The sequence below is a fragment of the Salmo salar genome, chromosome ssa01, assembly GCF_905237065.1.
Source record: "Salmo salar chromosome ssa01, Ssal_v3.1, whole genome shotgun sequence".
In the NCBI taxonomy this organism is placed as follows: Eukaryota; Metazoa; Chordata; class Actinopteri; order Salmoniformes; family Salmonidae; genus Salmo; species Salmo salar.
Genome location: NC_059442.1, coordinates 52622682 through 52637161, shown reverse-complemented (window position 1 = coordinate 52637161; position 14480 = coordinate 52622682). Strand labels below are relative to the sequence as shown.

At 41.5% G+C, this 14480-nt stretch overlaps 1 protein-coding gene across 3 annotated transcripts in view; it reads left to right on the top strand.

The window, feature by feature from the left end:
* The window catches only part of LOC106604820 (regulator of microtubule dynamics protein 2), a 94167-nt gene that overhangs the window by 5404 nt on the left and 74283 nt on the right, over positions 1-14480 (top strand). For 2 of the 3 annotated variants that reach the window (XM_014199876.2, XM_014199869.2), the window contains exon 2: positions 11577-12049. In XM_014199876.2, coding sequence (XP_014055351.2) covers positions 11577-12049 — 473 coding nt within the window. Of the gene's footprint in view, positions 1-10453; positions 10511-11576; positions 12050-14480 lie in introns of those variants that run through there. The other variant, XM_045719478.1, reaches the window with a different exon arrangement.

Here is a 14480-nt window from a genome sequence, read left to right as displayed (position 1 = left end):
ATTCCAACGAACGTGACATAATGTGGCATGAACATAACCAATCATGATATTTTAATCTGATTGTCAAACAAATCACTTTAAAAAGTAAGCTACCTGTGCATGTTTGTCCACTCCAAAATTATCCCAGCATCCAAACTGCACGTCGGCCTATACTTACTTGCGCCTTTGAATAAATCGAAATAGACATCTGTTACAAAACACCAGGCCGGCTCATAGCCTGTGGCAAAAATGAGGGGACACAAACAACAGGTTATAGGCCAATCAAAAAGGTTCTTTATTATAAACCAAAAACGTAGGGTATATGTAAAGTGCATGGATGCATGAATCTGTGTGTGTGAACATGACTGAGTGGAAACTAAGTAAACCTACAAAGGAACAAACAAAACAGGATCATACCTGGAGGAGGAGGAGGAGGAGAGAGAGAGCAGTTTAAATACCCTGAGCCCAGGTGGCTCCAATCACTAACGACCCTCCTCTGCCTGCAGGAGGAACCGCCCCTGCACTGCAGAGGAGGGGCCGTGACAGAGTGCATAATGACATTCAGCAATTGCCATTGATTAGGCAGTGGCCTACATTAATTGATGCGTCTTGCTGACAAATGTACCTTTTAGGCAGCCCCCCGCACCCCTCTGATTCTGGGGGTTGGGTTAAATGCGGAAGACACATTATAGTTGAATACATTCAGTTGGACAACTGACTAGGTATCCCCCTTTCCCTTTTTTGTAGCCTGAAAAGTCGGGTTACCTGAAATGCGGCTCAAATTGTCTCGGGTAAAACGTGATGGTCAACTTCAAACATAAGGTACATTTACTAGACTAGGCTACAATGTGTATGACCATGAACTTCAAATAGGGCTACCGGTAGCCAGTGATGTAGTGGTAAAAAAAAAAATAGGTGGGTTAACTCTGAAAGTAACAATGCATTTTTCTGAAAAAGGTGGGTTAGTCCTCCACTAGGCCTACATCACTACCGGTAGCCTACACTCTCTCAGCCAGGCAATTTTACTCACATCATCACACGCAGAACATGTAGCCTACATTCAATGTAACACGAGTTGAATAAAAACATGTTGTCCATAATTCATGAGTTAATATTTGGAGTCTTCACAGATCGTGTGACATTAATGTAAGGAAAGAACGGAAATGTTTAATGTCATTTATGACAGTGTTATTTGTCATTATTAAGCATTTAATTTAATTAGAACATTGAACTTAAACCCTGTATGAATTATGGATCTAGGAGATCTTATAAAATACACTAAGTGTAATAATGCCTACCTAACATTTCAGTATGTTTTGCAGTCCGAACATTAAAACCTCTTCTAACCGAAAGAATCAGACAGCAAAATGTACGCGGCATCATCTGGCTATGTGAGCAACAAATTTCAACATTCACCTTCTGCTACAATTCCATAGCGTTCCATTGGAAATATATGTACATCTGGTGTACCAAAACACAATAACACTGTCGGTGTGATCGAGGCATAAAGCTGCCTGTCTGCTTCTACGACCTGTGCAACAATGTATCATTTTACAAATGCGATCTTGTCAGTGCCAGTAGCGTAGCTAGCCCAAGAATGAACGTGAAACCTAATAATTCTCCATGGAAAGCACTCAGAATTCCATTAATTCATTAACCATATTTATCATTTTAAACTGGGTGGTTTGAGCCCTGATTGGCTGAACCACACAGATTTTTACTGTTCTAATTAGGTTTCTAACCCGTTTATAATACCAATAACACCATGGCCAAACGCACGTCCGCCATCATGCGCAAATTGATTTTGTCCCCCCACACCAAACGCGATCACGACACACAGGTTGACATATCAAAACAAACTCTGAACCAATTATTTTAATTTGGGGACAGGTCAAAAAGCATTAAACATTTATGGCAATTTAGTTAGCTAGCTTGCAGTTGCTAGCTAATTTGTCCTATTTAGCTACCTTGCTGTTGCTAGCTAATTTGTCCTGGGATATAAACGTTGAGTTGTTATTTTACAGGCCGACCTCAGTTCATCTTTCAATCACCCACGTGGGTATAAACAATGAGGAGATGGCATGTGGGTATATGCTTCTAAAAGCCAATGAGGAGATGGGAGAGGCAGGACTTGCATCGCGTTCGGCGTCACAAATAGAAGCAACTTATATTTTAGCGCTTAGTGTGGGTGCAATGATTGAATAACATGTATGTGTACATTTATTTTGCAACTCTCGCGCATGCGACGAGTCCGGTTTGGGTAGCGTGTAAGGCGCCTCAGGGGTTTGTGGTATATGGCCAATATACCACAGCTAAGGGCTGTATCCAAGCACTCCGCGTTGTGTCTTGCATAATAAGGGGGTGTGGTATATTGGCAATATACCACACGTCCTCGTGCATTATTGCTTAATTATACCATGGCATTGTTAAATACTCGTTTCTGATTGGCTTGAAGGGCATTCTAGAGTGTGCATTCTTTCCAGTAGCGGTGCTTGGGTAAAATCAAAGGAAGCCAAGCCAGTAAAAAAGCCATATTACAACCTATGTGATAATGCCGCTGTTTGCTCTATAACCCATTTGTGCATATGCCACCGTGATAAACAATAAGAAAGCGACAACAAAAAGATAAGTCAAACAGTGGTGGAATAAATTAAACTACACAAACGTTCGTTTCATCACAAAACCGGTGAAGTCCACAAAGAAAAAATTGCATGTAACAAACAGTTATATCACCTGCAGCGTGGTCAAGCAAGTTAATGTTTTCAATAGTTTACTAAACAACTACTGATTTAGAACCACAGAGTTAATGCAAGTCAGGACAAAGACAACAGGAGCACTGCCTCCGCTATTCCAGCACCATTTCAACTTAACCATTTAAACATCATCAAATCATCAAGGCTATATATGCTTAGTTTAATACACTGAAAACAAACTTAAAGATTCCAAAAACGATTTAGCCCAATCAATGTTGCTAAATATCATGTGGCTGTTCATGCTACTGATTTCTCTGTGTGTGTGTGTGTGTGTGTGCGCAGGGCTGCCAACTTTTGAAGAAAGCTTGGAGTGAGATTTTCTATGTGAATTTCATTGCCCCCTGGCACAATCCCTAGAAGGGGGACTGGGAAAAAGTTTACTGTTTTAAAGCAAATTTCCTGCAATTCTACGTATTTTTGACATGGCTTAGGCCATGACCATGGTGGAAAATAAAAATAATAAAAACTACAGGTCAGCTGTATTCAGGATGCTTTGAACATTAAATGAACACTCAAAATTCGACGACTTCTGTACTACTTTGAGATTTTGGGGGATAACATTTTTTGGATGCTAATATTTCTTTAAACATATTTTTTAGGTGGTTTGACACTTCATTCAGACAGTAATGAAATGAGCAAGGGAGACAGGCAAAAGCTAGAAACAGTGGGAAGGTTGTAAGCAGGTATTGATCCCTGTTTTCAGGTAGAAAGTTTTATGCAACACTTGCTGGGGAGTATTACCACTACATCAAGGCTCTGTACAGGATTTTTTTTATATTGATGGTTGATGGCAGAGGGTAACCAAATCATAGATTGCAGTCTCCTTGTCCACAGTCTGCTTTCAAGGTAAAGGTACAAACATTTTGTAATTTGTGTGAACTATTTCTTTAAAATAGGGATGGAAAAAAATCATGCTTGCTCTCCAGGAAGGTTGGCCACCCCTGATCTATGTTTGGGGTTTGAAAATGTTCTCGTTATAACAATGAATTTCTCAAAATCACCCAACCTTCAAGAAAATTCTAATGAATATCAATATTTAGGTGGCTTATTCCTACTACCTGAAGATCCTTGACACCATCTTACTCTACATAGACAAAATATGATGCCTTTATCATAGCTGCAGGAAGTGGGGTTCCTGAGGGTGCTGCAGCACCCCCCGATTTTTTTTTTTAATTTAAAAATAAAATTACCAAAAGTAGTGCACTGGGCCTTTAATAGTGCTGTATTAGCTAACCAATATAGCTGCACCCCCAACCCCAAACTACTTCCTACGGTTATGGCCTTCATGAGTTGTGAGTCCCCCTACAATCTCTGCCTAGCATGTGCACAATACTAAAATGTAAAAATGTATATTTGATTAATATCCAATGCTTATTTATATTATTTATTCAATTCTGTCCATGAATGGCTGCAAAAATACATAGCCTCATATCATTCATGTTTAAAGACACAAGTAGGGATATCAGGTTTCAAATATGTGATTACACTGGCAAAATTGGGAACATTTAACATTTACATTTAAATCATTTAAATCACGCTCTTATCCAGAGCGACTTACAAATTGGTGCATTCACCTTATGATATCCAGTGGAACAACAACTGGAAGAAGTGGAATGATAAAATACATTTGAGGAATAACAGTAGTGTTCCTGCTGCCCAGCACAGTAATTACCCTATATTTTAGCCCATTGTTAAGAATGAGAATTGTTCAACTGATCAGATTAAATAAAGTAAATAGATAATAAAACCTGCTAAGAGCTGCCCCGTTCAACTGTGAGTGCTGTTAATGTGAAGTGGAAACATCTAGGAGCAACTACGCCTCAGTCGCGAAGTGATAGGCCACGCAAGCTCACAGAACGGGACCGCTGAAGCGCGTAGTGCATAAAAATCATCTGTCCTTGGTTGCAACACTCACTACCGAGTTCCAAACTGCCTCTGGAAGCAAAATCAGCACAAGCACTGTTCGTTGGGAGCTTCATGTAATGGATTTCCATGGACGAGCAGCCCCAGATAAGCCTAAGATCACCATGTGCAATGCCAAGAGTCGGCTGGAATGGTGTAAAGCTCGCCGTCATTTAACTCTGGAGCAGTGGAAACCCTTTCACGTTCTCTGGAGTGATGAGTCACGCTTCATCATCTGGCAGTCCCACGGACAAATCTGGGTTTGGTGGATGCCAGGAAATGCTACCTGCCCCAATGCATAGTGCCAGCTGTTACGTTTGGTGGAGGACAAATAATGATCTGTGGCTGTTTTTCATGGTTAGGGCTAGGCCCCTTAGTTCCGGTAAAGGGAAATCTTAATGTTGCAGCATACAATTACATTCTAGACGATTCTGTGCGTCCAACTTTGTGGCAACAGTTTGGGGAAGGCTCTTTCCTGTTTCAGCATGACAATGCCCCCATGCACAAAGCAAGGTCCATAAAGAAATGGTTTGTCGAGATCGGTGTGGAAGAACATGACTGGCCTGCACAGAGCCCTGACCTCAACCCCATCGAACATCTTTGGGATGAATTGGAATATTGACTGCGAGCCAGGCCTAATCGCCCAACATCAGTGCCCGACATCACTAATGCGCTTGTGGCTGAATGGAAGCAAGTCCCCGCAGCAGTGTTCCAACATCTAGTGGAAAGCCTTCCCAGAAAATGGGAGGCTGTTATAGCAGCAAAGGGGGGACCAACTCCAAATGAATGGCCATGATTTTGGAATGAGATGCTCCATGAGCAGGTGACCATATACTTTTGGCCATTATATGTGGAGGCAGCGAAAATAGCTGAAGGAGCGAATGGAGATTAGTTTGTAGTGGATGCCCCAAAGCTTGCATGAATGACGTTCAGGAGAAGGATCTAGAAACACTAGCAGTGAAGAAGGTGGATAAATTGCAAGCGATAAATTGCACTAATCAAACTAATCAAAGACGCTAGGCATCATTGTGAAGGCGGCGAAAATATTTCTGGATCTCCAGGACTTTACAGCTGAAATGTTACAGGGAATACCGAAAGAAGAGGTTCCCCCATCCCAGGATCCTAAGTCTGTGTAGGGATCTGAATAGACATTATGAATCCGATTGAATGAGTAACATTTTTGTTTTGTTTTTGTTTACTTTTGAATATTAGAAATACATATATTATTGTGTTTATTCATTTTGTGTAGTAATTAAAAAATAAAAAATAATCTGTTCCACTTTCGTTTAACAATCTGTAATGGATTTACACGCCTGTCCAGTTGGTGGCGGTAATGCACCATTTGGTTGCCAGCCACCATTTAAAAACCAAAGAAGAAGAATAGAGGAAGTTGCCATTGCATTTGTTTAGGTTCTTATTTTAGAGGACAAGATGGCAAGTAGGCCTATGCCTGAATGGTTGTTAGATTTGGAGATGGAGTCAGAGGAACCCATAGAGGTCGGTAAGAAGGCGGGCAGGAAAAAAAGGAGGATCAACTAAAGTTGAAGATTCCCGTTGTCTGTGACACCCGCCTTTTGATGCGATGCAGAGAGCGTGTCGAAACAGAGAAGACACTGTCTGTACTATTGAGTTTTGATGCAGTCTTCACCAGATAAAGTCATGTTAGGATGTGTCAGTTATCCTGTGAGAGCTTTTGTCCCAAATCCATTACGGTGTTTTAGGTGTCAAGCTTATGGTCATGTGGCAGCAGTGTGTAGGAGGGAGATTCCTAGATGTTAGAAGTGTGAAGGAGGACATGAGACAAAGAATCTGTAGTATCGGTGGAAAAAGTTGTTTGTGTAAACTGTAGGGGTACCTATGGTGCTGGGGATCAGAGGTGTCCTGTGGGAGAAAGGCAGGTTTAGGTTGCCAGCATCAGAGTAGTGCAAAAGGTGTCGTATACTGAGGCAGCGAAGTAGTAGAGGAAGATGGCTCCAAGGTGAGGGATCCTAAGAGGATTCCTGTGAGTAGGCCGAGGCCAGTAGAGAGTGATAGGAATAACTTCAGTATGTTTTTTATTTTATTTTTTATGTTCATGACCATGGTTGTCAAATGTACCGCAAGAATGGAACTGAAATAAATCACTGAGGATAGATGTAGTGGTGGCAGCTGCAGAGAAGTACTTGGGTGTATGAGATTTTACTGCAGAAGAGTTACAAGATGTTTTGAACGATAGTGTCCCATCCTCCCAGGCTGCCGGCCTGGCGTAGGATCAGATAGGGCCAAAGTAGTGGAATAGTGGTGAGGTTTTAATGGGTGCTGGTGTGACCGGTATAGATTGCCTCTGCATTGTGTTCTGATGAAATGCTGTGCTGTCCTTACGCACCAACTCCTCTCTTCCACATGGATACAGTAGACAGGGTGCAAATAAGAATAACAATCATCTCATTAAATAACCATACAATATAGTGCAATGTACAGTATAAAATGTACAGTTGAAGTCAGAAGTTTACATACACCTTAGCCAAATACATTTAAACTCAGTTTCACAATTCCCAACATTTAATGCTAGTAAAAATACCCTGTCTCAGGTCAGTTAGGATCACCACTTTATTTTAAGAATGTGAAATGTCAAAAATAGTAGAGAGAATGATTTACTTCAGCTTTTATTTCTTTCATCACATTCCCAGTGGGTCAGAAGTTTACATACACTCCATTAGTATTTGGTAGCGTTGCCATTAAATAGTTTTAACTTGGGACAAACGTTTCAGGTAGCCTTCCACAAGCTGGTGTAACTGAGTCAGGTGCTCGCACACACTTTTTCAGTTCTGCCCACACGTTTTCTATAGGATTGAGGTCAGGGCTTTGTGATGGCCACTCCAATACCTTGACTTTGTTGTCCTTTAGCCATTTTGCCACAACTTTGGCAGTATGCTTGGGGTCATTTTCCATTTCGAAGACCCATTTGCGATCAAGCTTTAACTTCCTGACTGATGTCTTGGGATGTTGCTTCAATATATCCCCATCATTTTCCTACCTCATGATGCCATCTATTTTGTGAAGTGCACCAGTCCCTCCTGCAGCAAATCACCCCCACAACATGATGCTGCCACCCCCGTGCTTCACGGTTGGGATGGTGTTCTTCGGCTTGCAAACCTCCCCCTTTTTCCTCCAAACAGTTTCATCAGACCAGAGGACATTTCTCCAAAAAGTACGATCTTTGTCCCCATGACCAGTTGCAAACCGTCGACTGGCTTTTTTATGGCGGTTTTGGAGCAGTGGCTTCTTTCTTATTGAGCAGCCTTTCAGGTTATGTCGATATAGGACTCGTTGTACTGTAGATATAGATACTTTTGTACCTGTTTTCTCCAGCATCTTCACAAGGTCCTTTGCTGTTGTTCTGGGATTGATTTGCACTTTCCGCACCAAAGTACGTTCATCTCTAGAAGACAGAACGCATCTCCTTCCTGAGCGGTATGACAGCTGCGTGGTCCCATGGTGTTTATACTTGCGTACTATTGTTTGTACAGAGGAACGTGGTACCTTCAGGCGTTTGGAAATTGCTCCCAAGGATGAACCAGACTTGTGGAGGTCTACAATTTTTTTCTGAGGTCTTGCCTGCTTTCTTTTGATTTTCCCATGATGTCACGCAAAGAGGCACTGAGTTTGAAGTTAGGTGTTGAAATACATCCACAGGTACACCTCCAATTGACTCAAATGATGTCAATTAGCCTATCAGAAGCTTCTAAAGCCATGACATCATTTTCTGGAATTTTCCAAGCTGTTTAAAGGCACAGTCGACTTAGTGTATGTAAACTTCTGACCCACTGGAATTGTGATACAGTGAATTATAAGTGAAATAATCTGTCTGTAAACAATTGTTGGAAAAATTACTTGTCATGCACAAAGTAGATGTCCTAACCGACTTGCCAAAACTATAGTTTGTTAACAAGAAATTTGTGGAGTGGTTGAAAAAACGAGTTTTAATGACTCCAACCTAAGTGCATGTAAACTTCCGACTTCAACTGTGTAATATATGTTTAGCCTATCGGGCTAGCCAATTTTCATAAATTACAGCCAGGCGTTATGTACCGTTAGTACATGATGTGCGCTTGCAAACTAACAGAAAATATAGTAAAAATATCATAACAAACAAAAACATGACATAAATGATATAGAAATAAACATCCATAAATTAAATGTTGTGCTGCCCTTATGCACCAACTCCTCTGTAAAGTACAAATTAACAACAGGGGACATGAATAGCCATGCTAGCCCAATGACAACATGTACTGTAGCCTACAGTAGAAAGTACAGTAGGTAGCTAGCATGTACAGCATTCACAAATCAACAGATGAAAAGTTCAGAAATGCATGAAAAGCATAAATATCACAATATACTGGTAGAAGACCATAATATTACAATATCAGTGACAATATAAACTCAATATCTGTGTTTTAACATATTTTCATGGGACATTTTTCAGTAACCTACCTCTTCCACATGGATACAGTACACAGGGAGAAGGAAGTGTGACATTAAAAAGGGAACTTACATCAACAAAAGGAAGGTACAGTAATATCAGGCATGGGAACTATTCAGATTTTGTGTAATTATACAACATGAAATGCAAGACATGTTACACAGGGTTAGTTGGTTGGGCAATTTTTCACAAAGTGTAATGAATTCATACTACAGAATTGTAGGCTGATAATACACAGCCAATACTGTAGGTGGCAGCATTCACCTATAACATTTGTTTTCCGACGGCCATAATACCAACGAATACGAAGAAGAAGAACTTGTCAAACGATAGGAGACGTGATGTTGGAAGGATGGCGGAAGCGGATGATGAAGTGGATTCTGAACACAATGGTGGTAGAATCAAGGAGAATTGGAGTATTGTCCAAAAGAATAGAAAATGGAGTAAAGTAGTGTACAGTGATGAGAATGACCCTTCATATCTAGTAGGAGTACAGTTTGTTAATGAGGAGCAACTGAGCAGAGTACAAAGCTTGAAGAAACCATTTGAGTTATCCAAACTGGTGGAGAGAGTGCTGGGTAAAGTGAAGGCTGTGAGGATCATGAGAGGTGGCCTTGTTTATATTTTTTGTGCTTCTGTGGATCAGAAGGAACGTGCGTTGTGTCTGAACCGATTTGATAAGTTTGAAGTGTCGTGTGTGTCTCTTCGGAACAGGGCACCTCTCAAGGGGGTTATATCTGGCGTCTCGTGGTCGATTTTGAAGAGATTAAAAATATTTCTGGGGTGATTGAAGCACGTCGGATGAATCGTGTGGTGATTGGTGAAAAAGTGAAGAGTCTCTGTTTTGTTCTTTTAAATGGTGTCTCTCCCTACTCAAGTGCAGTTAGGGTATAACTACGGAGTCAGAGCATTTACCCCAAGACCAATGCAGTGTGATCACTGTGAAGCTTTTGGTCATGTATCAAGTGTTTGCAGAAGGGAGAAGCCGAGATGTCCAAGTTGTGGAAAAAATCATATTATGTGTTATAAAAGTAATGAATATGGGACATGTTGGATGCCCTCAGAGCGGTTCCTGGGGCTGAAAGAGTCCTCAGCGAAAGATTGACATGGAGTATTGGCGCAAGCCGTACCACCTTCTCAGGTCTTAGAGCCTGAGAAGGGACACATGTAGAATTAAAAGAAGGAAGAAGTGAGAGTTTTGTTTGTTTTGGCAATGTACAATTTTATTAGGGTGGATTAAGCTTCACTATTATGTATGGATTTATTATTGAATTGTATTTTTGGGGGGTTTTAAACCGTCCAGTTGGTGGCGGCAATACACCTTTTTGGTAGTAGTCTGCCATAAAACCCACAAGAAGAAGAACTTCTCAAACGGGAGATGTAGAAGAAAGACTGATCACTTTTCCGCATTAAGGTCGCTGACAGACACAATTTCAAACTTTTTGGAGATAAAATTATATATAATTGTTTGATTTATATTATTTAATAGGAGGTTAATGAAAGTCACTGCTTTTATGTTTAGTTAGCTATTTTATCTGTGTGCTTATAGCTAGTAGACACCACATAGTTAACACCCATGTCTGGCACTAGTTGGCAAGCTAGGTGACTTTGTCCATGCCATGGCATGCCTTTTTCTTTAACATTATTCTGGCTCGCGAAGTGACAAGATAAACTAGCTTGAGTATTAGCTAGCGAGCTAATCCTGTTAACCCTTTGTGCAAACGTAGCTAGCTAGTCTAACACTGAGGTGAATGCGAGGACATTACAGGAGAGTGACTTATTTCTCCCCAGGAGGTCGCCAGCTGTAGCTTGACAGCTAGCTACTAGCTAGCTAAGAAGGTCACTTTCTCAAACTCATCTTTGCTGTCACTGTATGGTTGCAGAAGTTTTGTGTCTTACTAGTTACAGTAGCTACATTTTTATATCCCAAACTAGCTTGCTTGACCTTTCAAGTGAGGCACTCCACATTTGACAGCTAGCTGACCAATCCTATTACAATACTGCCCTGAACAATGACCTGTCTGTTGATTAACAGTGACCTTAATTGGCTTGAGGGCAATTTATCCGTAGGTCTCACCCCAGTGTTAGTAGAAACAGTTAAGAGCTTAGACAAATACCCTAGATGGTATTATTTTAGAGGCACAGAGATTATACCTGCTCATGTGACAGAAGCTATCAAATCAATTTGGATACAGACTAGTAGAAATGGAATTAGGTTAGAATGGAGGTGCGGATTGTGTTAGGCATATACATCATAGGTAAAAGACTACAAGAGCTGAGGGCTGGCTAACTCAGCTCCTTGCTCAGTCAACTCTGCTGTACCCAGATCTTGGACCTTTGCTGATATGCATGTTAACCTAATGTCTCTGCTGCCGGATATTCAAGTAGCCTAAAGGATTCTTAAAATCGGAAGTTGTCCCTGCACAACAAAACAAATTCATTATTCATGTGTCTTTCTCATTTCTCCCCTTTCTCTCCAGGCCGGCAGGATGGCCCTGTCAGACAACAAGGCTCTGGTCCTGGGTGTGTTGGCTGGAGTGGCTGGCCTGGGCACTGTGGTGTTGTACAACAGTAGGAGGGCCGTGCCAACGAGTGGACATGGTGTGCACAGTAAACTGTACCTCAGCAGTAATGACCAGCGGGTGGCTGGAGCCAGTATGGTGGTGAGGGAAATGCCGGGTCAGGCTGAGGTTCTAGATCGTCTCGCAGCCCTGATCCAGTGTGTGTCAGAGCTGAAGGATGAGGTGCGGGCCCTAAAGAGTGCCATCCCAAAGCTGCAGGACCACGTCAGGGATGAGCTGAGAGGACGCAGCGGCCGGGCTGAGGGGGCTGTGGCTCGCGTAAGGGCAGGCCCACCAAACCGAACTACACCCACACGCAGGAGGAAAGTTGCAGGGGGAGTGGCCAGAGCTGGAGGCCAAAGCTCTGAGGAGGAGGCTGAGAGTGAAGGAGGGTGAGTCCCATCGCTCTCTCTCTCTGGGAAATTCACATGTTTAGTTGAGATACAGGGGGTAAACCGAGTCTGTACGGGAGTTGCAGCGATGAGATAAAGGGGTAAAAAAAAAGAGCTTCTGCCTATGCTGTCTGACAAAAATTACAATTTGAGGAAATAAGACATACTTTTTATGACTGCTAAGTACCACCTATCAATCACTTAGATCATGTGTTTTCAGGCTCACGAAGCAACTGCTTTCTATCCCTCGATCATGGTTCTCTCTTCTGTCTCCATGTCTACGCTGCACAGACGGGTGCGCAATGGATTATGGTCATTTTAATTAATTACCATGTTTTCTGCTCTAAACTATCTATAATATTGGCCTGTTGGAAACTACAACTCCCTACTACATCCCACAGTTCAGGCTTGATCTGATTTATCTCGACAGAAACTGCACATCGAGCTCACAGAAAAAACCCCAGAATGAAATGGATTTTAAATAATTGAATGGACGTCGGTCAGTTAGTTGTTTCAAAAATGAAAAACAGACATTTCGGTTAATGGCTTAGTACTATTTTATGTTCAATGGCTCAAGCTCCTTTTACATTTCCTACAACAATACACTTATTCACTGATATTAATATGGTATGATTGCCGTAGGCAATATCATCTCTATCAAAGCATCCACCACGCATTTTATACTCAAATGCTGGTTTCCTCTTTGCCAGCTGCACCACCTTAACTATCCCACCTGTACTTGATCAGTGAGCACAGTTGCATGCATTTAATTTAATAGTTCATTTAAAACGTGTACATGCTTTGCAAGAACGATTTCCCTAATAAGCCTGTTCACGTGGACACATCTGAAATAAGGCTACTGATGGGACTTTTGATAAACACAGGAAATCGTCAATCAAAATAAACGCTCTGCCACAGTGACCATGTTATTTTTGCAAAGACTATTTGATTGAGTACAGACATACAAACCTTGTATGTGAACTATTTCTAAGATGCGTACTTTTTAAGTTTTTCCGAAACTCACTTCATTCGTGCATAAGAGGGAGTCTTGCGCTACTGGAGCCTGCACATGCGCAGATCAAATACACCGCTGGAACACCGATTTATAAGCTGTTACATGTCCCAATAATTTAAAAGATTGCTCAGGAAACCAGGTGTTTTACCCTTGTTAGAGTGATCCGCCCTTGATAGCCCACATTCTCTCTATCTTTTGGTCCTGACTCGCTATTGAATCCTACTGGGGAGAAATAATGGGTTTTGACATAGAACAAACATGAATTTCTCTGTATTTAGGTGAAATACCTCCACTTACGCAATAGAGACGAGTACCTGTTGAAGGTCCTACTTGCAGCCAGCCATCTCCCGACAGGAACACAGAACCTAACAGGTGGAGGCTGGGGTTGTGGTGGGAGCAAGAAGCCAGCACATATTAGCAGTAGCAGTGAGTGAGCAGATCCGGTCAGCTTAAATAGGCCGTCAAATAAGGTTGGCGTGATTGATACTAGCCTCTAATTGATGCCATCTCAGCTGGTGCGTCAGCCCGAGGCGGGGCACTCAGGTTGCCTTTCTGAACTGGCTCCGCTTAATTTGTTAGTGTGCATGTAAACACATTCAATATCTTAGTGAGCCAAGGTTACATGCTCACCTTGCATTGCAAAGCCAAATTGACTTGCTCAATCATTATATCTGGTTAAATGAGAAGTATGTGAATGTGGCTGGGGTGTCAGAGTGGAATTTACAGTAGTGCCACATGCCCATCCTCCTCCGTCCGCAGCCAAATACCTTGATAACACGCCAGCCTAAAATAACATAACAGATGTCTCTTTAAATTCACTGCCTCTTAAAACCCCTTAATATATTAACATGTAAGTAGTGAATATTAAAATATTAAAATAATATTAAAAGACACTTGTGGTGTTAAAGCTTTGTGAGAAGTTTCAGTTGAAATGAATATTACCCACGTAGGCTTGCTTATTACAATTTTGGAATAATTAAAAAAAAATGTGTCTCTTGCTTAGAGGAAGATTCCGCATGCTTACTTTTATCCAAATTTAATTTTGATTGAGCAGTAAATCTGAACTTTGCATTGAACCTCAGTAGGCCCTATTGAATTTTTTTCCCTGTTACTGTTATCTTCCCTATGGGTCGCCCGGGTATGCGAATGACTGACTGTGTGACAAGAATGACCAAACTGACATCCAATGGCTTGCCCTTTTGAACATGATTGTTGTAACCACAAGCCACCACCAAATGGTTCCTAATACCATAGTTGCAGCCTGCAACTACGTCCCATTTCATATGCAAGAGGTGAGAACAGAAAGTGGAGCGAGACATGAGGCTATTCTGTTACGCCTGTTCACAGTATAGTCTTGATCTCTGGAAAAAAAAGCGTGTTTGATATTTTCTGGTGGTGAATATAAAGAGGAAAAGG